This window comes from Rhinolophus sinicus, linkage group LG10, assembly GCF_036562045.2.
Source record: "Rhinolophus sinicus isolate RSC01 linkage group LG10, ASM3656204v1, whole genome shotgun sequence".
Classification (NCBI taxonomy): domain Eukaryota; kingdom Metazoa; phylum Chordata; class Mammalia; order Chiroptera; family Rhinolophidae; genus Rhinolophus; species Rhinolophus sinicus.
Window position 1 is genome coordinate 5,519,043 of NC_133759.1, and position 25,272 is coordinate 5,544,314.

Consider the following 25,272-nt stretch of genomic DNA (forward strand, 5'->3'; position numbering starts at 1 on the left):
ATTCAACCAACCACAGTTTGAAAATATTTGGGGGAAAAATTTAAAAATCCCAGAAAGTTCCAAACAGCGAAACTTGAATTTGCCACGTGCCCAGCACTATAATGAATGCACGCCAAGAGAGTGATGTGTAGGCACACCCTGCTGTAGCCCACATGTAAATACAGGTGATATGCAAATACTGCAACATTGTACAGAAGGTACTTGAGCATCTGCTGATTTTGATATTTGTAGGGAATCCTGGAACCAATTCCCTACAGATACCGAGGGACAACTGTATAAGAAAAGCAGGTGTTCCCCAGCTGGGGAAATCATCACATAGAATATAGATGTACAAAAGGAAAGTTCATATATAAAATAGGCTACAAAAAATGCTTTTAAAAGTTTTTCAAAGAAAAACATCAAGCTTTCTATGGTTTACTGACCCATATTCCACTGGGAAGGTTACTAACCGAAAATACTTTCTGTTGTTTTATTTTATGTTCAGGGGCTGTACTAAGTCATTCTTCTCAAGTGGATTTACTGGTTAACTCTTAAACGACTACCAATTTTAAACATAAATATTCAGTCATAACTATATACAGAAGTGTACAGCTAATTTCAGTGTAAAACATCCATGATGACAATAACAAATGTCATTCTAGATTTCATAGGCATTGAATTTGGGGAGGCCTTTTCAGCCTAGTCTGAAAGCACACCACATGGCAGCCAGAGAAAGGCACAGGAACTGGCATTCTGGACGCCTTGCATGGCACTGTAAGGAAAAGCCACTGCCTTGTTGTCAGGCAGCCGTAAGCTAGCTAGTGGATTATTCCCTGTACAGAGCCATCGTCCCCTGTGTTACAGCTATAATTACTATGTTTCCATATTTGCTACCCAATTCTAGACTTGTCCTCCCAGGGAGCAAAGCACCTGTCTTAATCATCTTAATATCCTAAGTACCTCGTAATGTATAGCAAAAATATAAATTAATTGAAAAATGCATGGACTGCATTACTGCCTGTATCAAAATTTCCCCCATAGAAAAGTCATTTTCAGCCCTTTGAAGTCTCTGGTTCATTCAGTCTACCAAAGCCTACCAAGCTGGGCAAAAAATAACTGTGCATCTATTCAACTGAATAACACAATTAATTGTCTTCTGTACATGTTGAGAATTGTCTTAGGTATTGTGGGTCTTACAAGGAATTATAAGACATATCTAGTCAGGATCACCAAAGATACTTGATTGTTTTTAAATAATCAACTCATTTAAATCCAGAATTAGACGTATACACATTGATCTACTAAAAATATTAATTACCCTGTTTCCCCGAAAATACGACCTAGCCAGACCATCAGCTCTAATGCATCTTTTGGAGCAAAAATTAATATAAGACCCGGTATTATATTTATATTATATTATACATTATATTATATTATATTATACCTGGTCTTGTTTTACTATAAGACCGGATCTTATATTAATTTTTGCTCCAAAAGACGCATTACAGCTGATGGTTCACCTAGGTCTTATTTTCTGGGAAACATGGTAGCACTAGAAGATAACAGACTAACACAGTTCCTAATACATGCTAATGTGGAAGGATAATAATGTAGCAGGAGATTATAATATGAATAGTCTGTTAGCTTCTCTTGCAATATGTAATCTTCAAGTGCTCACATTTCCGAAAGAGGCATGGCTAATTAAGATTAACAGAAATACTTTCTTATTGCCTTTGAGAAGCTTTCTAGTTTAGGCAGCACCAATTCTCTACCCTTGAAAAGTGGCTGCAAACTTGCTATTATGTAGAAGAACTGAGGAGCATTACAGCTTCCTTTGGTTCTTGTCATATAGAAAATCCATCACTGTATTTAAAGCAATTTTTATCAATCATTATCATTCAACATTTGTGTAGGGACTTGATTTTTTAATGAAAAATAAAATGTTCTAAATGCAAACTTAAGGTATAATCCTATTTATAAAGGTTTCTTGCAAAATATGTGGCAAGGAATACTATTATAATCAGAAAGTTTCATATTCTTTGTAATCTCTAGCAATAGATTTAAATGTTAATACAAAAGGTCCTAAAAGGTTATTCCTTTGAACCTGGTTGATAAATTTAAGACTTAACCAAAACATTTACTGTGCTTTTGCTGTATGCAATTTAACATTAAAATATATGGCTTTCAAAGAATTTACAGACTCTCAAAATCAGTTCTTCCTCATTATTTTCTAATTCTGTCAAAAAGCAAATACATGGAATAAAAAGATGAAAAATCAGCATAAAATTAAATAAAAAGGGACTTGTACCTTGGGCCTTTTTGAGAAATCAACATTTTAAATTAACATTTAAATTTAATAAAAGTAACATAAGCACATAGTTTTCAAAGCTAAATAGCCTTAAAAACCTTGCAATAAAATTATCAGTCCTCTGTTCACCCTGTCATTCCCCACAGATAAGTACTTTCAACTCTTTATCGTGTTTTCCCCTAGAGTTTGTCAGGTATTTCTAAATGTCATATTTATAGTGCTCTCTCTTTACCCCATTTTAGGTTTGTCTATTGGCCTCTTCTCATGGAAGCTGCTGATTCTGGCATTTGTTTACATCTACTGCACTTCAACCATATTCTTAATATCTCACAAGTTTTGGTTAAAACTTGTGTATACTGTTGTAACATTTAATGTCATCCTGGGACTTCCCTCTGATGTTAACCTGAGAATTCACTGTACCTCTTAATTGAGTCAGAATTCCTTTCCTAGATGACACATAATAGCGTCTTTTGGTTTACTTCTCTCATTTTAAAGAAATAATTTATTCTTCAGTAGTCTCCTGAAAGGGGTTAAAAAGTTGTTTTATTTTGTTTTGTTTTTGAGACTTTAAGTGACCAAAATTTTCTTCGGGCTACTTTCCCACTTAATAATGTGACTCAGTAAACACAAAACTCTAGGTTCAATTTTTTTCCTTAGAATTTTAAAGTAAATTCTTCATTATTGCTAATTTTCAATGTTGCTATTAGGAAGACAAATGTTTTTCTTACAAAAAATCCTTAGCAGGTGACCTATTTTTCTCTCAGGAAGCTCTCAGCTTTAGTGAGCTGAAATTTCACAATTAAATGCTAAATACTTGTTGGATCCTTTCAATCTGGAGACTCTTATCGACGTTCTGGGAAAGTTTTTTTTCCCAGCTTTATTAAAATATAATTGAGTGTTTTACTAACAATTGTCACCCCAATAAATTAAAAAAATAAATAAATAAATAAAATAAAATATATATATATAATTGAGTAGAGTGCTGTATGGGTACTGGACTTATCAGGGGGATCACTTCATAGATTGTGCAGATGCCTGAGCACTGCGCTGTACATATGAAGCTGATGTAGAACAATAAGGAACGTCAACTAAAATTTTATATATATATATATACATATATATACACATACACACATATATATATTCATTCATATTCACAGGACGTAAAGTACAGCATAGGGAATATAGTCAATGGTATTATAACAGCTATATATGAGGTCAGAGGGATAGTAGAGTGGGTGCAACTGATTTTTGTATATTGACTTTATATCCTAAAACTTTACTGAATTTGTTAATTAGTTCTAACAGTTTTTTAGTGGAGTCTTCAGGATTTTTTGTATACAAGATCATGTCATCTGCAAACAGTAACAATTTTACTTCTCCCTTTCAAATTTGGATGCCTTTTTATTCTTGCCTAATGGCTCCAGCTAGGACTCGCAGTACTATGTTGAATAGGAATGGTGAGAAGGGGCACCGTTGTGTTGTTCTTGATATTAAAGTAAAAGCTTTCAACTTTTCACTGTTGAGTATGATGCTGTTAGCCGTGGGCTTGTCATACGTGGCTTTTATTATGTTGAGGTATGTTTCTCCCACGGCCACTTTGTTCCAAGATTTTATCATGAAAGGATATTAAATTTTGTCAAATACTTTGTACCTATTGAGATGATCATATGATTTCTATCTTTCATTCCATTAATATGTATCATATTTATTGATATGTATATGTTGAACCACACTGGTATCACAGAAATAAATCCCACTTGATTATGTATGATCCTTTTAATGTCATTGAATTTGGTTTGTTAGTATTTTGTCAAGAATTTCTGCATCTATATTCATCAGGCATATTAGCCTGTGGTTTTCTTTTCTTGTAGTGTCCTTATCTGGCTTTGATATCAGGGTAATGCTGGCCTGTAGAGTAAGTCTGGGAGTGTTCCATAAGAGTGTGAGAAGGACTGGCATTCATTCTTCTTAAATTTTTGATAGAATTCACCTGTGAAACCATCTGGTACTAGGTTTTTCTTTGTTGGGAAATTTTTTGATTACTTATTCAATCTCCTCATTTTTTACTATCTGTTCAGTTTCCTATTTCTTCATGATTTAGTCTTGGTAGGTTGTACATTTCTATCTCGGTTGTTCAATTTGTTGGCATGTAATTGTTCACAGTAGTCTCTTACGATCATTGATGCTTCTGTTGTATCAGTTATAATGCCTCCTTCCATTTGTAATTTTATTTATTTGAGTCCCTTTTTTTCTTGGTAAATATAGCTTGTCAATTCTGTTATCTTTTCAAAAAAAACCAGCTGTTAGTTTCATTAATCTTTTCTATTGTTTTAGTACTCTCTATTTCATTTATTTTTGCTCTGATCTTTGTTATCTCCTTCCCGCTGCTAACTTTGAATCCCTGCTCAAATACCATCACAGGCCTTCTGTCAAACTTAGAATAAAATGCAAAATTCTTACAAAAACAGCAACTCCAAACCACCCTTTTTAGGGTGGTTAGCCTCCAACTCTCATTCTCCTTTTACTTTCCACATCTAATTGATCAAAATTTATCATTTCTATTTACTAACATTTGCATTCTCTGTTGCATTTCTTCTCCATTCCTATTACTGCCTACCCATTATTTCTTGCCTGAATCACTTCCATAGTCGCCTTCCTCCCTGATTCCAGTCTTCCCTACTTTACATTTTTCTATAGACAGAATCAGCATTTAAAACCTATGCATGATCACGTCACTACCATTGTTCCATCAGACTACTCGACAGAGTAAAATGTGGGGCTTGGAAAGCTCTTCATGATCTGGCTCTTGCCTCCTTATTGGCCTTCATCGCCCAATCATTACTACATACCTGCATGCCAAAGTTACCAAATATTTTAGTTTCCTGGAACTATCATTTCCCTCTGCCCTGTGCCATTTTGGAATGTCTTTCCTTCTTGTTTGTCTTCTTGGTGAACCTCTGATTATCCCAAGACTCACCTTATGTACTAGTACCTCAGAAAGCTTTCATAGATTTTTTTCCAGTCCCAGGAAATAAGTCACCCCCTCTAAAAGCATCAGTGTATATCTTAATTATTGCAGCACATATATGGCAACTGTTTGATCCTACTAGAGTAGATTCTAAACATGGGACCACTCATGGGCTTCAGGGGCAAGCATCAGAAGGAACTATCCACCAATTCCCTAAAACTGAGGCACTGTCCCAAGAAGAAATTTCATCTGATCCCCCATGACCCAGAAAGGATTAGGAACCAATACCCTAGGTCGTGATATTCTTGAGGGAAGGGATAAGTCTTGTTCATCTTTAATTTCTTTATCTCACATCTACCATATTGCACAGAGCATAGTTAAGGCAACTGTGCACAAATGCTTTTGTACACTAGTAAATATACATAAGCAAACATACAGAAGCGATTGATATTTTTTAAATATTATTTAGGCAAATTTCCTAAGGTCCCTGATCAGACAACATACTTCGTATCCTCTATGTTCCCTAAAAATATTACATTTTTAAGCGAGATTTTGTAATTCTTTCTAAAACTTGTAAGTCTCACGAATATATACTCAATTGTGAATTCCTTGAATATATACTCCTCAAAGTGAGGTTTTACCCAGTCCCTTAGTCTCCACTTAACAGTCACCTGAGGTTTCTGATGTTTGTTTTACTTAAAAATTTTGTACCTTTCTTTTTGTTACTTCTTCTCATTCAGCTTGTGAAACGTAATCTTGGTAATCAGTCAACTCAATATATTTTTGTAATAACCAACAGACAGCTAAGGATTTATCAGAATTTATCTCTTAGAAAAAGTCACACATTATTTCCAGGTTTAATCACTACATTAAACAATAATTGGCTCTTTTCAGCTTCAACTACCTTGTCTTCTTAAGAGGTAGGGGGAGATAGAATTTTAGTAACTGCTGCAAGCTGAAGGAGCTCTGTTCATGAGCAAAACCAACAGAGAAGTGCCCCCTAGGCATTACAGTAAGCCCAACAGCTCTATACAGTAATTCCATTTAGAAAAGCAAGTGTGATATGTGCTATCAGAATAAGGAGGACCCCTTAATTACACAGGGACAAACACAAAGGAACAATTTTAGCAACACTGTTTCATAACATAATTGGGAAAAATAAACAAAGGAGAAAAAAGGAGGTGTGCAGGGAAAAAAAACTACACTGTGTTAGATTTCTTACCATTTTATAGAGGTCTGAGACGCTAATCTGGTCCGAATCCACTACTTCAAAGTCCTTTCGAGGTACCAGGTCCAGGCCCAAATGCCTAGTAAAGAGAAAGACCACACTTAGCATGCCATGTCCGCAGATTACTCATCTCTCTTTATGTGCCTGGGAGCCCATACCTGCCATGACATTGTGGACAGAGGCTCAGACACTGCCCAGGAGAGGCATGCCTTTACCCAGTAACACTTAGTTGTACTCACCTTTAGGAAAATAAATGAGGCTAGGGATTTTAAATCTGTCACATTTCTAGTCGTCAAGCAGTTCCCTTGTGATGGTAAGAAAGAGTCATTCAATATCACGTTTTTAACAAATTGCTTGAGTTCATTAAGGATGGGTTTTTTTATAGATCATTAATAAGTCACGCTTATTCTTCCATTTCTCCCCATCCTACAAGTATGCTCAAGGTTCAGTCATGCATTACTTCCATTAGGATGAAAATTATCCAGGATCCAAATAGATTTGTAATTCAAAGTCAAAGACATAAAAATTACCCACTGAAGATTAATTAAACTCAAAGAAATGTATGTTTTGGTTGAGTTTTATCTCATTTTCAATTTAATTAATACTAACATTAAGCTATAGTAAAGACTTTGCTACATATTAGCCAATATATTAAGAAGCTTTAGATGGAAATTTAACCAAGGAGTACTACTATTACTAAAGAACATAGTATATGGAAGATCTTATATAACTTGGGCAGAAAAGAAGTAATGGTGATTAATGGTTGATTGGGAGGCAGTATGAGGCAATGGAAATAACTCTGGACACAGTCAGAACTCGGGTTCCAATACGGTACATAATTTAGTCAATGAATGTTAGCTCCGGTCTCACTCTCCTGAACAACAGCTCTAAATCTGGAATCCAGTGGAGCTGTGGACCCCTGAAGCTTACAGCAGTAGGTGCATGTGTTCATGTACGATTTTTTTTCTGAGTAGAAAGAAGGTCTATAACTCTCATCAGGGTTTCAGAGATGCTCTGTGACCACCCTGCTCCAAAATAAGGGCCACTGATTATTGCATCTGGCAAAAGTATTCCACAGACATTGGAGAAAGAGTATTTTTTTCTCTTCAACTAGACTATGAACTACTTTTAGAATATGCTAGCAAAACTAATTCTGTAGGCTCTTTCTGTACATAAAACTTCCACTTGTTTAAAATAAAGCCATGTGTACATCTAAAATGCAGATTTATTTTATTTTATTTATAATTTACACCCTCTTTATAGGAAAATATGTGAAAAGGTTAAAGTTGCAATAAGATTGTTAAAATAAAAATGGAAAATCAAACTTAGAAGCAAACATACTAATTGCACAGGCTAATATGTTACTATGATGAAGAATTAAAATTTAGACGTGTACTGTCTAGCAGGCAAGAAAAGGAGAAATGTATTTTTATATTAAAGGATAAAAACTTACTTTTTTTTTTCTTTGTTTTTTTTTAGTTTCAGGTGCACAAGACAAAGCAAAACTTAGACGTTTATCATTTATATCCCTCACACTGTGTGAAACGTTTTTCTATTATCTATTATAACTTGCATTATCCTATAATAGAAAAACAGGAGTTTTTAAACAGGAAATCACTGTTTGGTACTAAATCCTCCCACAAAACCTCACAGTTTTGCATGATGAGAGGATACACCGTTGGCCTTAACTATGATGGTTTAGTTTAATGATAAAACTATGCCATTGAAGACATTTTACTTTTCTACCACTGGGATCCTGTCTTCTTATATCAAAGAAATACTCCATTCAATCACCTCTTATTAGCTATTCTTAATTTCTCTGAAATAATTTCAGGCCTCTGGCTTCTACCACTACAGCAACGTAAAGGCAGGCAGTGCCGATGAGAGCCAGAGAGCTGAAGCACATCCTTTCCACCGCTCTTGTCATAAAAAGCAATTTACATTATAAAGAGAATTTTGCAGCTATGATCTTAAATATTTAAAATATGTTTGCATCATGTGGAAAAACAGCAAAAAGATCACAAAATATTGGTATTTGCATTAGGGAAGTGGAATTATACAACTGATCATTTAAAACGTTTTCCAAATTTTCTGTAGTCATGCTATTGAAACCTTTTTAAATACAAAAATGAGACAAAATTTCATACCTATTTTTTAACCACTGGAGGTCACAAAATAATTGACAGTCAAATTCAGAACTAAGTAACAAAAAAGACTATTCAAATAAGCCAATTAAAATAGATGTTTTCAATATAATAGCTTAAGAAAACAATCCAGACGGATGTGAGTCCATAGGGCGGGGACTGAGTGTACGAGCAGCACACACAGCGACGGCCCTGTCTGGAGACCAGCAAGCTTGCACTGTCTTAGCACTATGACACTGTAACCTTGTTGTCCATTCAACTATCCACCCATACACCCATCCACTCAACTCACAGATACTCTCCGAGGACCTTCTTTGTACCAGACCAGTGGTGCTAAACATAGGAAATACAGCAAATGTTGGTACTCATCGTGCTGATTCATGCTAGGAGAAGGCAGAGTGTTTTCCTGCTCCTAGAAGTCTCCAGAGTACAGTACCTTTTAGTTTCTCAATTTCTTTATTTTAGGAAATAGAATGATTAACAGGTGATCTGATAAAACAGAAGGCAAGTTAGTTCCTTCTACTAAGACCATCTTCAATGGAGTAGTTTTCAAAAGCTAAACTGGAGGACTGTCCCCACTGGAAGAAGGCTGAGATGCTGCATAGTGAGAAACACCACACTTTCCCTCTGAAAAAAAGGTTCCTGGCTGTTTCTTCCTATAGCTTATTCTGAGAATAATGAATGGTAAGTGCAGTCTTTTCTCTATCTTCTCAGCAATGGGAGGCAGTGCAGCGAAATATAATATTAGGTTGGTTCAAAAGTAATTGTGGTTTAAAAGATTGAAAATAATTGCAAAACCCGCAATTACTTTTGCATCAACATAACAGTTAGAGGTGTGGGCGCTGAGGTTAGCCTGCCTGGTTTGTAGCTGGCTCCTCCACCAAACTCCATCATCTTATCTGGGTGTAAAGATTAATCCATGTAAAGCACTCAGCACACAGCCTGGCACTGGGAACTGCTATTGCTGTTAGTTATTATCATATGTTACATTATCCGTCAACACACGGCTTAAAGTACAAGACTCTGATCAAAGAGGTGTCTGAAAAACAGATTCAAACAGATGGACACAAGCAGGAGACATACATCTACGATACCTACTACATACAAATGTAGTATAGAGATGAGTTTTCAAACATGGCCCCACTAATTGCTCAGGTAAACGGTCTTCAGAAAAATATTTAGTCTTCTTTCACCACCTGTCACTGATATTCATTCATTTCAGTAATTCAATAAAGCACTTACTCTGTGGTAGGCTCATGCCGAACTTGAGGACACAGCAGAGAATAAGAGACATACTCTTGGTTCTACATCCCTTCAGGTGCACCCAAGGGCCCTGAATCTATATCAAATTCTTCAAATTTTACATTGCTTTTGAACGTTCTATATTCTATTCTATTTTTAATTCTATCTTTCTCTTCTGGGGTTCCTCATCTGAACCACAGAACATAAAAAACAATTTGAAGTTAATTAATTACATATAACAAGTGTTTCAAGACATTAGGACTTAGTTGTTCCTCAGAATCGTTTGAGAAAGGCTGGAGGTATTAAGATTTCCTGTAGACAGTGCCCTTTTCTAACACTTACAGTATAGAGAGCATACAGATAGTAACTATACTAATGAAAACATGGTGCATTTATATTTATATAATAAAATATAGTAAGATATAACTAATTATAGCTACCCTTTACTGAACATTTACTTGGGACAGGCATTTTATGTATATCATCTCTAAGCACTATGGGAAATAGACAGTATTAGACCCATTTTATAACTGAGGAAACTGAAGCAGAGAGTGGTTAACTCAGTGGCCTACTAAGGAAGCACAGTTGGGCTCATCTCAAGCTAGGTCTGTCTTACTCTGAACCTATGGCTATTTCCACTATACTTGCTGCCTTTCTACTAATAACCACGAAAATTAAGTACTAATGGCTATAAGTAATTGTAATCAATTCAGCCATAATAGTTTGAGGGATGATTTTGTGTCAATATATCAACCCAGAAGGGAACAAATACCGATTGGTAAATGAGTGACCACCAGGCATTAAAAACAAACCCATTTTATTACTTAGATTCATTCCTGTAATGCCTACCAAGTGCAGGGTATGATTGGGGGGCGGGGGGCACAGAGAGAGAGAGAGAGAGAGAGAGAGAGAGAGAGAGAGAGAGAGAGAGAGAGAGTCATCTGAACATAATACTCTTTTTGAGTGGCAAGACACTCATGGGTGGGCACAACACCCTGTATTAGAAGAAGTCTAAGAAAGTCATTGGAACCATCTGCTAATTTCCGATGTCCTGAAGCTGGAAAATATCGCCATGCCCTTAAAGCGAAAGTACTGAGCCACAAACCTTTCTGAGTCTTAACTAAGACTCTTCTCAGAGGAAACTCGTTGGGGTGATGGGTGGGTGGAAGTAATTTCTGCAAACTACAACTCAAACTGCTGCTTGTGTTGCTTCCTCCAAGAACAATTCCTTCAGTGAGGCTCAGTCCCTATGCTGTAAGCTAACATACTGTATTTTGCTAAGGTTTCTATGGCCCAAAGTCAGATTCAGAGAACACTGTCTGATCTATGAACACTATACCAGAATCCATGCTGTATCATACAAGGGGTCTGTGGTATGTGCCAAGTAAGGCAATTAACAGTCAAGAGGGTGCAATTTAATTTAAATTAAACAAAGGATATTATCACTTCAAAAGGTCACAAATTGTCAATTTAAAGTTGTACTTTTTTCTTTTCTATTGATGAACAGTACCACTCCAGGTTGGAACCATTGCTTATTAGAGTCTGTGTTTCCTCTTTTCTGATTTGTTCTTCCACTTCTGCAAGAACACATTCTCAAGTCCCTTAAGAAACGGGCCATGAAAGATAACTTCTGCATCCCTGAATACTTTAAAATGGCTTAGTTTGGCCCTTACATTTGATTAGTTTGGTTGTTCACAAAATTTTGGCTGCCAAATCATCTCCCAACAAAATTTTGAAGGTATTATTTCATTATATTCTAACATCCAGTGTTACTGATAAACTTTTGAGACCAATGTGATTCTTATTCTTTTGTAAGAATGCCTGTTTTTCTATCTGAAAACTTTTTAGGATCTTATCATCATCCCTAGGACCCTGAGGTATATTCATATGACTTGCGGTGGGGTTTTGGGTTTTCTCCCCATTCATTATACTAGGTATTGGGTGGGCCCTTTCAACCCTAAAACTCCTGGTTCTTTGGCTCTGAGAAATTTCCTGTCATTTTTAGCATTTCTTCTTTACTGTCTTTGTTTTTTTCCTGGAGATTATAACGTCTGACGTTAGACCCCTTGGATTCAACCTCCATATTACTCTTCTTTCCTCAACCACTTTCCATCTTTTTATTTTATTCTCCTAGATATAACATAAAATTATCTTCTTATCCTCTTCCTAAATGCTTTATCTTGGAAATCACATTCTTCATTCCTTTTCGTAGCATTTTATTCTATATAATGGATCTTCTAGATTCTCTTGGAGGATACTCACAGATTTTTTTGAAAGTTCTTTACTAATTTCTAATTCTCTCTGGGGAGAGGTTATTCCTCTGGGGCAAGGTATTTTGTTTATCTTGGTCTCTCATCCCTATAGAAGGATTTCTTAGTCAATGGAATTGTAATAGGTATATACGATGTCAGAGGGGCAATAGATTGGGGGATGTGAGCTATCACTTTTGTGAGAGGTGAAATGAAATGTCTATTACACTGTTTTGTACACCTGAAACAAATAAACAAACAAACAAAAGAACAACAGAAAAAAAAAAAAACAAGAATGAAGTAAATAGCAAAAATAAGGGGAGAAATAAATTTTATAAAAGAAAGACGGGGAGAACAAATCAATTTAACAAAACCAAACATTTGTTCTTTCAATGTTAATAGGCAGTGGCAGTACTGATTTTAAAAGTCAGAGGGAAGATAAAGATAAACAAGATATAGACTGAAAAGGGTAGACTACCAAGAAAAATAGAGATTTAAAAATGTTTTTAAAAAGTATTATGGACAATTGACAGGTAATGGTTGTACAACTCTGTATATGCCACTAAAAACCACTGAATTGTGCACTTTAAATAGGTGAATCGTATGGTATGCGAATTATATCTCAATAAAGCCATAACCCCCCAAAAAAAGTAAAAAAAATATTTTTTTTTATTATACTCAATTGTCCATTTAGATTTTAAAACGGCACCAGAAGAAATGTGGGGAACTTTTTGTACATGGGTGGGTGACTAGCAAGCTTCTATTTCTGGTAAGTGGAAGGGATCTGGTCATTACACTTTGAAACTCTTAACTGCCACAATATGGAAGGCTTTGCAATAAGGTCCCAGTCCACACTCTCCTTGCCCAGTTTCCCCCCAGGCAATTGGTCTTTGTATTTGTTTGTCTGAAGGGGAAACACAGAGCTGCCAGGCATCGTCTCATGGTGCTGGATTATTCCTTTTACATACTTTTAAGCAATCTCCCTTTTTAAAGTTCAAATGCACACTTCCGCCCTCCATCATTCTGGGAGCTACAAGGCAAACTAGCTCCTTCATTAGCTAAAACTTCTTCCACATACACTGGGCTTCCACTGTCACTACTCCTCCATCTATTTTCAGCTTCTAGAAATAGGTTCATATATTTCATTTATTGCTGGGCCCCTTCCCATTCTTTTAATTTTCTATCATTTCAGTGATGTCTTGAGAGGGGGAGGAACTAAAGACTGGTACTAATACACTTTAGTATGTGCGTATCTTAAAAAGAAAGCAACCTGGTCATTTCAAAGTTCAATGGACCTGATTTTAAGAGAACGAGATAAAAGCACCTGAGAATTATATCAATTATTAAGTCTAGGAAGAAATAAAATCTGAATGCTATTTACTCTAGCTTCCCATACCGAAGTCTTGTATTTTACTTGTAATGACAATAGCAAATAATCATACCCACTGCATAAAGGCAGGACTATTTTTGAATGACAAATTAGTTACGAATATTCTGAAGTGCAGATGTAGAAGTTCCCGTTTGTTGTATATGCTTATTCAGATTCACTGAATGGCTATAAAATGTAAAGGCCACCAAATTCACATTTTTTAAAAAGGCACTAAAAGATGAAACAAAAGCATTTTCTGATTACTAGAATCAAGGAATTTGAGCTGGAAGAGACCTCAAAGGATAATGTAATCCAATTTGATTTTCCAGAAGTGAAAATGGAGGCTGAGAGAGTTTCAGTGAGTGGAACCAGTGAGTGTCCGTTGCTACTCTACAAGAAACAACTACTCATAGTAAAAATGATCAAAGCTTAGTGGACAGTACAATGTCTTTTAAGCGCTAAAGAGCTTTGATCAAGTACAAACTCCACGAGGACTGAGTTATCATAAAGGAAACTGAGAGATGCCCAAGTGACATCATACTTACTCATTGCCCCAGTCCAGGCGCACGGTGATGTGCCGCTTAACCTCCCGCACCTGATCCTGAGTCAGGTGACCAGACAGTAGCTGCCTTCGCAGGTCAATAAGCTCATTCATCACATGGCGTAGCTTGTAGAAAAGATCTACTTTGTGTTTCTGAAAGGGCATTTTTGGTGTTGGGTGAAATAAAAAAGGGATATGGAAAGGGAATGAAAAAAGAAAGAGAAATAGTTAAACTATGAGAAGTGCTCATTTCTCTGAACCTCTAAAAAAGGCAATGTAAAGAGGAGCTTATTTAAGAATCTTAAAGCAAAGTCCTTTGTTTGTACCATCTAAATAGCTCTACATAGCGACATCTAACAAGTAATATAATTGATCTGGATCATGCAGAGTACTTTTTATCTCTACTCCATCCTGCATGACTCATTTTCCAGTTAATCAAAGCTACTAAACTTAATCAGAACAGAAAGTTACACGGGCGCCTACAGCTGTTTTCTGTGACAGAAGTTCTATGCCTGTTCACAAGAGTCCAACCATCCAGCAGCTCTCTGGTTTACCCAAGAGGGATACTCAAGGTGGAGAGAGAATCACTTGCCCTACTTTGAAGGAACTAAGGTTTCAACAAAAAGCCAAAGTCTCTGGAGTGACATTCACTCCAGGTTTCCAGGCCTCATCTAACTTGAATTAGCTTTTGTAAACAGTGTGTGTCCCTATTATCATAAATTTCTACTCTTTTCAGTTTTACAAAACGTGTCATCTTATAAGAGTTAAGTGAAAACCTCTTAATTAACTTAATGATGGCCATCATAGTGGCTTTATATTTACAAGTAAAAAAATGTAAATGTAAGTGCCATGACAGTAGATGCTTGAGCAAAAAGACGTACTTAAGAATATAGATTTTAAAACTAAAGTCCTATTTGCTCACAAGTGAAATCTTGACTTTGGAATATTTAGGTTTCTGTTTCTGAATAGAGAAGCATAATTGTGTACAATAATTAAAATTCTTGGAATGTAACTTATCTATAAAGAATGCTTTTAAAGACAGATCAACTTATATAGTATAGTGTTAGTAAAGTCTCTATCTGAAATTTCCCCAAAAAAGACACTTGCCAAAATAAACCTGATTCAAGTTATTATAAATAAAATTCATTATAAAACAAATTACAAACCCGCAGAATCAGCTAATGTTCTTAGGAGGCAGTGATCTTACAATTAAAATGTTCAAAACATCATAGTACTGAAAACAATCATCTACTGGAGCATTAGACTTCTAAAGGTCACCTTAAAGAGAAATTATTAACTAGACGACCTCAGGAACCAAGCACTCTAACTACAACATTCAATGGCATTCTGTCCCTTCTTCAGTCAATAAACGTGCGTAGAAAAGCTAAGCACCGTGGTGGTACACAATGCTGGCAGAAGGGCAGAACTTAACAAATTCTTACCAGCTCAAAAAGCAACAAGGCCTAAGCAAATTGCATCATCCGGCAAACTGAGATCTTAAAGTGAAACACTAAAGCCAATGTGGTTTTGATAAACCAGGACTACCTGCCTAAGTTTAAAATAGAAAGTTAGAATTATTCTTTTCCCATCGAACCACACACAATAATCCACTGTACACACACGAGCATTTACTCATGGAGCACCTGCTGAGTGCTATCACTTCGTTGTCATCCAAAGGCCCTACTCCCATGATGCTTTCACTCTAGAGAGCAGAGACAGACCACAGGAGAATAAACAAATAATGGTGGTGATTGGTACTAAGAAAAAAATTAAAGCAGAATAGGAACAAGCCAAGGGTGGGTTGGCTGGGACGTGGGAGGAGGTACTGCTTCAGGTAGGGTGCTCAGGGAAAGGCTTCTTTGGGAACTGAATTGTGGGTAGAAACATGACTAAGGTGACAGCATTTGGGAAAACTGGGGAAGTTTTAGAGGAATGAAAAAACAGCAAGAGCAAATGGCTCGATGTGGACGTGGACTTGGCATGTTCATGGAGAACAGAGGTCCGGACACCTGGAGCAAAGGGAACACGGGGGAGAACGGTGATCATGTGCTCAGAGAGGCAACAGGCGCCAGACTAGGTCGGCCTCTGCAAACCGGGGGAAGGGCTCGGCTTGTACTCCAAGCAAGAGAGAAAGCCACTGGACATTTGCAGCAAAGAGTGATGTGATATGACTTAAGTCTTGAAAGCATCACTCTGAGTGCTCTGTTGAGAGTCAACCATGAAAAGCAAAAAGGAAAGCAGGGATTCCAGCCAGGGGGCTGTTCATCGCAATGATGCACAGGATGGCTGACTGGATGAAAGTAAGAAGGTGATGATAAACATTTCAGGGTCTAGAATCCTGACATGTTTTGTAGGTAGAGCTGTCAGGACCTGCTGATCCTGAAATTAGAGGTGAGCTGTTAATCGAGTCAAGGATCACTTTTTGTCCCGGTCTGGGGAGCACATCTCAAAGAGGGAAGCAAGGTTTAATTTGGACATTCTAACTTGACATTGACTTCCAACCTTTAGAGGTTAGGAAAGTGAGGAGAATCTAGCAGAGGGAACTGTAAGAGCTTAAGTAGTGAGGGAAGAGGAAAAGCAAGAGTATTAAAAACGGGGTTTTAAGGAAGACTTTGTCAAATGCAATGAGAGGTTACATAAAATATAAACTGAGAATTGGCCACTGGATTGGGCATTGCGGTGGTTATCACTGACCTCTACAAGGGCAGTTTTGATGGAATGGAGTGAGTTCAAGAGAGAACGGAACATGGATAGATTTAGAGGACCTATGTTAAGTGAAACAAGTCAGACAGAGAAAGATAATCATATGATTTCACTTATATTTGGAATTTTAAAAAAGAAAAAAAGAGACTCAGAAACAGATCAAAGAGGAGAGGAGTGGGGCATGGGTGAAGGGGAATCTAGTCAATAATATTGTGATAACTTTGCACAGTGACAGATGGTACTAGACTTAGTGTGGTGACCATATCGTACGATATATGGATGTTGAATCACTATATTGTACACCTGAAACTATACTTTTTTTTAAGAGGAGGGAATGAAGACAGAGCATAGACAACTCTTTTGTAAAATTTTCAATAATTGGAAGCAAAGAAATGGGGTAGCAAAACAGAGCTGCGTGATCAAGGGACAAAATTTCAGGCTATTTGGATGCTGAAGGGAACAATCTAGTAAACAGAAAAAAAAAACACAGGATGATGCAGGTGTTAAATCTTTGAATAGCCCAGAAGATCTACATCCCAGGTCAAAATGGGTATCCATCCTATTCGCTTAGGCTGGATACTCTATAATTATATAGTCACAGCAAAGGAAAGGCATAGACTATGGATAGTGACAAAGGTAGCTGGGAGATTTGGTGAAAGGAGAACTCAATTTTTCCTCTGGTTGCTTTAGTCTCAAGGAAATAAAAAGCAAGGTCATCAGCAGAGAGTGAGGGGAGTGGGAGTGGGTGTTAGAGGTTTGAAAATGGAGAAGACGTACAAGTTCCATAGGGAGTGGCAACACAAATCAGCAGGGGAAATAGAAATAGTTCAACTGCCAGATGGTTTTGAGATTTGTGAACATTAATTAAAAGTTTGCATATTATTTTAAGCCAAGTACATTTGACCCTTCAGCAACATGGGTTTAAACTATGCAAGTCCACTTATACAGGGATTTTTTTTTTTTTTTCAATAAATAGCTATACTGTTTTCAATCTGTGGTTGGGAGTCTGTGGATGCAAAGAGCTGGCCGTATGCATTGGTCTGAGCCACTTCATACTGGGGACTTGAGCATCCGCAGATTTTGGTATCCATGGGGAGTCCTGGAACCCATCCTCTGCAGACACTGAGGGACAAATGTTTTGGGGGAGTCAAAAGTTATACATGAATTTCGACTGTGCTGGGTGTCCGCACCCCTAACCCCTGTGTTGTTTAGGGGCCAACTATAATGTACATTGATACTGAAATATCACATATACATGTGTATATATATGTGTATGTGTGTATACATACATACAATGTGCACGTGCACATACATGCAATATTTATGCAACACATACATGCACACACACACACACATATATATATATATAATATCCATGCAAGACTATACTAATATAGTCTACTAAGGCATTATACAGTTGTTGTGTTTAATCAAGAGTTTCTAACAGATTACATTTTCCAAAGATGACTACGATATCGCCCATCCCAAGTGATCTTCTGCAAAAACATGACCTTGACACCCCTCCAAAGAAGGTGGAGTCTATTTCTTCACATCCTCGAATCTGGGCCAGCCGTGAGATGGCTCTGACCAATCGGACAGGACAACGTAGGCGAGGCTAGGTTCTAGGTGTAGCTCTTAACTGGTCTGGCAGCTTCTGCTTCTTGCTCTCAGAATACAGCTTCTTGGAAGGTTCCCTCTCAGAACCCAGCTGCCGTGTTGTGAAAAGCCCGAGCTGCAGGGCGAGGCCACAAATAGACACTCCAGGAAGCAGTCCATCTTAGATGCCATGCCTACCCAGCCAAGCCTTCACAGGACTACAGCTCCTACCAATATCTGACTGCAACAGAATGATGAAACCCTATGTGAAAACTGCCCAACCGAGCTCACTCTATCCAGAGAAGAATACAATATAATCAATAGTTGTTTTAAGCCACTAAGCTGTAGGTAGTTTATGTAGAGAACTGTACAGTCTTTTTTCCCAATAGAAAAATCAGTTACAATTTCTAGTTATAAAGCTAGGAATACTAACCCTGTACTAAGAACACAGTGGATCATACAGTGAGACAGCAGGACTATTATTACAATCAGTGTGGTGCTAATTCCTTTTTCCAGGCCAACCGAATGACCTCTTTGACCAGAGACCCTAACACTAGAGACTCCACCAGCATTGCTCACACCACACTGCACTCTTGGTATTAGTAACACAAGAGAGCACACACCATTCAAGGGGAGCAACCTGAGCAACTGGCACCAGAGCACACGATTTCCCTGGATCACTTGACGCCCAGAACAGCTGAATATCCCACTCAGGCTGAACAATCCTCTTCTACTAAGGCCTGTTCCACAATAGATTAAAATAACAATATGATTAGACTGGCGGTAAGGTTCAGCTTTCCTATATAATCATCCTTAGTTCCCGTCACTGCTAAAAGAAAAGCAGGAAATTTAAAAAAAAAGAGAGAGAAAAAAAAATCTGTAGCCCATCTTAGCAACACATTCAGCCTCTCCAAAAGCTCTACAGTCTACTATTTGTCAAGAACAGTCACAGAATATTTGAAAAGTATATTGAAGTGTCAGTAGAAACTATAAACTTAACTACTTTGCAAAGACATGCCAACTAGAATTTGCCTCCGTATTGTGAAAGAATCCCTGGAACTCTGCAGAAAAAATGTGAGGTTTAATACCACTGATTTAAAAAGTATTCTTACTAAGCTGCTTGTAACCCAATGTGGGAAGAAAGGCTGCGCTGCGATGGTGCCTCTGAGTCAGTAAATGAGCAAAGCTGTAGTACAGTATCCATCAGAAAGTATGTGATCTTTATCTTTAAACTACATATGCATCAAGATATGCTAATATGATTATAAAAGATCTAATTCAAAGAAAATTACATCAAAAGTATTGCTCTCCTCAGAGAACAACTGTCCTGCCATGAGTACTAAAAACTTTAGATGAGAATCAATGTAATGGAAGTTAAACATTACATCTAAAGTTCACATTGTTACGGGAAGATTCCTAGCTCGCTCCCCATTTTACCTATCTCTTACTTTTGAAAACTCATTTTTTTTATAGGTAGATGGTTTATTTTCTCATTTTATTTCTTATTAATAAAGTAACCATTATGAACTTGAGTTTATTCAACCTTCTCCATTATTCCTTTTTTAAATTGCTATTAATGTATTCTTTTACCATAAGTTAATCTCTAATCCTCTTCAAAATGTTTATATTATCCCCCAAAGCTTTAGGACTCATCCCAGTATAATATAAAAATATCTAACTGTAGTACTTGCAACCCTAATGACCTTTCTGCTACAAATATCTTTAAGCCCAGGAATTTAAACTTTCCTTTTAGGTTGTTGAACAACATAGTTTGCAAAGGCTTGAAACTGGGTTTAAAAGAGAAAATTCTGTAAAACAAAACAGTATCTAAATCCAAGGCTATTTCACACTGATCTTCAAGCACGTATTTGCAAGAAATAAAAATGCAAAGAAGCAATGTGAAAATCCACGCAATGCAATATATAGATGATGGAGCAAAGAAATGTGCACTTGAAACCTACATAATTTTACTAACCAGTGTCATCTCAATGAATTTAATAAAAAATTCCTTTTAAACTGTTCCCTAATATGGGCTTGTGCCTAAACAATCTATTTGCTTGGCATAAATACTTACTTACTCCTCCACCTCTGAGGGGCCAGCACTCTACTCTCAACACAAACACATTCTCCCTCACAGACTTGTTTTTAACCAAAATAACACCTTTTAGAACTTTGACCCTCTTTTACAACACAAATATTTGCAGGAGAACTGAGACTTTTAAAACTCTTTCTTAGTTTAAGTAAGCTGATTATACTCTTCTCCCTAAAGCAGATAAGAACCTTAACAAGAAGGGAACAAACCAACTGAAAGGTAGGAAAATTAGTGATGTGAAAACTGGAGGCTGCAGTTGGGGATGCTAATTAAGGGAACTGTTCATAATTCTGAGCAGGGCGGGCTTACCTAGCAGTGAGCCGCAGATCGCTGAGGCATTCTCAGGCTCAGTCTGCCCTTCTACACAAGACAGAACAAACTTCTACTCAAAGACAGTACTTAATCTGTCTGTCTCCCTTAGGCACCTCTTCTTAGATACGAAGACCAATAAGAAGTCAGCCTCAATCCTCCCCATGTACAATTATCCCCTCCTCCAAACGTTAAAGATGAAAGCTGGAAAGTAGGTAACTTGGCAGAAAATAAGACTAAAAACGAAGTCCTAGGGACAGGGTGGGCTGACAGGTGGGGAGGGTGGGAGGACAGGAAGGCAATCAATACGAATCAAGTCCCTTATCTGTCAAGAAGGCTCTGGGACTGGTGGTACCAGGAACCTCTGAAGATGTATATGTTATGCATGTGCGTATGGTGGGTCAAGAAGGTGCGCGTGGGAAATGGCAAGAGGAGAACTGGTTAAAACGTCTTTTAAAAGACTACAAGACCTTCAGATCATTACCCCTACTCCATGCTGCCAGGCTTTCGCCATCTGATAGCTTTCTCCACGTTACTGTTTACTCTCCGCAGAGGTTAAAATGGGGTCTATACATTGGAGGGCATCAAATAGAGCTGATGATGTTAAAACAGAAAAATTAAGTTAAAGACCATGTAGTAAATGATGGGTGCCTTTCCCACATTGAGCTTCCAAAGTGTTAGCCAGGCTTATACTTTCCAAGGAAGGAGAATGGAGGATTCCTCACTGGGAACACTCATCCCAGAAATACTGACAGTTGCTTTCCTTCCCCCGTGAAAAGCTAGGCCTTCTTCTTATCACTCTAGTAATGTCCACTAGTTAGTAAATACTAACCCCAATCACAGAACTTTGTCAACATTTTAATGCTTCATTCTTAAATATGAATAGAAAATACCATCATATAATAAAGAAAGATTCCATCATAGAGATTCCAACCTGAAGGAAAGAGACCAAAACAATCAGAAAATGGAAATTAAAGGAAACAGAAATAATGTAAGAAAATTTCAAAGAAACAATATTTTTAGAGACTACAGAGATTATATAGCATACTCATGAAATAAGAACAGAATATAATCGAAAAAAAGAAAAAGATCCAGAGCCTAAAGAGCTTTCAGAAGTTAAAAATAGGATAGCTATAATTTAAAACACAATTCAGTAAAAATGATACACTAGAAAGTTGAAGAACTCTACCAGAAAGTAGAACAAAGAGGTGAACACACAATGTGATATGTAGATGATGTGTTACAGAATTGTACACTTGAAACCTATGTAACTTTATGAACCACTGTCACCCCAATAAACTTTAATTTAAAAAAAAAGAAAAAGTACCTTTTAAAAAACATTTTGATGTTTATAATTTAATGATTGAAAAATAAAATCAATATTTCCATTTTCTAGGGAAAAAAAGTAATACAATGTATAAATGGGGGAGAAAATATTAAAAAATTAATGAACCATTCTGAGACGTATAATTCTAATAAAAGTTATAAAAAGAGAGAACTGTGAAAACAGGGAAAACTGTCAAAGAATACAATAAATGTCCCAGAACTAAAGGAAATGAGTTTCTAGGTTGACAGAACTCACAGAGTAGCCAGCATAATCAATGAAAAACGATACAACTAAGACACTTAACTAAAATTGAGGGAAACTGGGGACAAAGAGATGATACTAAAATTTTTCATGGAAAACAACTTCTCAATAAGAGCCAAGAACTAGAATGACACTGGACTTCTCAATAGCAACACTGGTAACTAGAAAACAATGAAGCAATGCTTGAAAACTTCTGAACTTTACTTGTAACCAAGAATATTATGTAAAGCCGAATTACCAATAAAGGGTAAACTAAAGACATTCCAAATATACAAAATCTCAAAAGAAAAAATTTCTCCCACATACTTTTCTCAGGAAGCTATGGAGAAAGTGATTCATCAAACAAGGAAGTAAACTAAGAATTAAGATGACACTGGTTTAACCCAAGAGACAAGTGGAACTGGGAGAGGGGCAGAGAAAATTCTCAGGCCAGATTGACACAAGAGGTTTCAGGGTTTCATACAGAATATCGCTGAGAAAAAAATTAAACTGGTAAAATACCCACAATGTTTGAACAGACTCACAGGAGCTTTTCATGTCTGCCAGAAGGTTAGAATATACAAAACAGAGGAACAAAACAAATGAAAAAAGAAAAAATGTTAACTATTAAAAAAACAAAGTTACACAAGAAAGAAATCTAACTTTAGTTCACTATGCAGCTCAAATATGAAATTAGTTACATAGGCATTGCAGCAACTGCATATTGATTTAACAAAAAAACGGTGATATAACGATTTTGGAAGTATTGAACAAAGGGAAGAGTATATATGTATAAAGAAAAACATTCAGAGCTTAATTCTTATCTTCTCGTTTTACTGGCAGAAAACAGCAATCAATGATCTGACACAACTTCTGATAAAAGTGAAATAAGAAAAGTGCCAAAGCAGAACTGTATTTGAACATCAAGAAGACAAAAATCATGACTGCAGAAGAAATACTTTAACATGGACAATAAAATATATGGAAACTGTTAAAAAGAGTTTGCTTACCCTGATTCAGTCATCAATTCAAAAGGAGAATGCAGCCAAGAAACCAAGGGAAGGCTGAGACTCAGAAGGGCAGCAAGGTTAGAATTAGGAAGATCATTAAGAGCAAAGATTTATCATCAGAGACCAAAGCTAAGATCATCCACACCCTCATATTCCCAATTATTATGTACGCATGTGAAAGTTGGACAGTGAGGAAGGCTGACAGGAAAAAAACTGCTTCACTTGAAATAATGGTATTGGAGGACAGCTCTGTGGATACCCTGGACTGCCAGAAAAATAAACAAGTGGATCCTAGAGCAAAGTAAGCCTGAACTATCACTGGATGCAAAAATGACAAAACTTCAGGCACATCATGAGAAGGCAGGGTTCTTTGGAAAAGATAAGAATACTGCGAAATACAGAAGGCAGCAGCAAAAGAGGAAGACCAAATATGAGACAGACTGATTCCATAAAAGAAGCCCTAGGCCTGAGTCTACAGGAGCTGAGCATGGTGGTTAAACACAGGACGTTGTGCATATTACTCATTCATGGGTTGCCAAGAGTCAGAACCAACTTGACATGTAACACATATATATAATAGAAGATCATGAAATGAGCCCTAAAATTTAAAAAAAAGAGGCTTCCAGTTAAGATGCCAGAGTAAGTAAACACTGTCCTTGCCTTCTCTCATGACCACATCAAAATTACAACTAAACTACCAAATAACCATTATTGAGAATCGTCTGACATCTAGCTGAACAAACATTATTGAGAATCACCTGAACTCTAGCTGAACATAACTGAGGATGTACAGAAGCCATGTGGAGACTGGTAGGAGGGGCACAGACTTAGACAGGTTGGTCTCATACCCATATGTGGCAGTTAAAAATCAGGAGGGCTATATCAGCTGTGGAGGTTCCCCTGAGGAGCAAGGGGTGCCAGCCCTACACCATGCTTCCCAACCCAGGGTCCCAGTGCTAGGGAGAGAAGTCCCCATAACTTCTGGCTGTAGAAACCAGCAGGCATTGTTGCTGAGTGAGACAGAGGGCTGCTGGAGTCCCAGACATTTCTCTTAAAGGGTCCACACACAGACTTACTCATTTACGAACACTGGCTTCAAGTTCCAGCACTGGGACAGCAGCTCACATGGTGCCAGGGACATACAGAGTAGAACTGAACTGTCTGGCTTCATGGTGAGGGCTGGAGGGGCAATTTTCTCCCAGACAGAAGTGCTAAAAGAATCCATTGTTTCTTTGTTGAGCCCTCCCCCCTCCTGGTGTGCAGACAAAGGCAGCAGTCATATGTGAATCTCCACCAACCTGGCTAACACTGTTTGCCCCATGCTGATGATTCCTTGAGACCTTGCCCCACCCAACTTGTGGACATACAGAAGCCACTTCCAGTAGCTTTTCCATACAAACGGCCTGTCTTGACTCATGCTTTGGACTTTCCTAAAATCTCTCAAAGATTCATATAAACCAAACAAGCAGTATCTGGTCTCTGCATGCCATATACCTCGTGCTGAGAAGCCCCATGCCCGGCACTAGCAACAACTAGCCTCAGTTTGCAGCTTGGCATCTCCGTGGTATATCCAAGCCCAGCACAGTGGTTACCATCTGTGGGCTGCTTTGTGGCTCATGCCAGGGGGCCGCAGGCAGGGCACAGGTTGCAGCTGAACTGGGCCTGCACTGGCGCCTCTCCCAGGAGACCCTGGGGCCAGCATTCCCGCTGGTCAGCTTCACACCAAGCCAGAGCATCACCCATCTGTCTCCGCGGACAACACACCCAAAGGGCAGGCTGTGCAGTCACCAGAGCCCTGCTAAAGTGAATAATGCTCCACAGGGTCAGCCCCGGCAAACAGTTCCTCCACTGTTGTAACAGCCAGCCCTCACAACCAATCAGCCAGAGGGTCAATCCCTCCCACTGACATGCAAATAGCAACCAAAGCTCAACTACAACAGGAGGTCACATATAACTCACACAAG

General features: G+C 37.6%; 1 protein-coding gene across 10 annotated transcripts in view; it reads right to left on the bottom strand.

Annotated features, from left to right (window-relative positions):
* DOCK3 (dedicator of cytokinesis 3) overlaps positions 1 to 25,272 on the bottom strand; it is a 292,122-nt gene that overhangs the window by 161,098 nt on the left and 105,752 nt on the right. For 9 of the 10 annotated variants that reach the window (XM_074312252.1, XM_074312255.1, XM_074312249.1 and 6 more), the window contains 2 exons: positions 14,036 to 14,184; positions 6,481 to 6,565 (listed from right to left, as the gene is read on the bottom strand). In XM_074312252.1, the coding sequence (XP_074168353.1) occupies positions 6,481 to 6,565; positions 14,036 to 14,184 (234 nt within the window). The remainder of the gene's footprint in view (positions 1 to 6,480; positions 6,566 to 14,035; positions 14,185 to 25,272) is intronic. The other variant, XM_074312256.1, reaches the window with a different exon arrangement.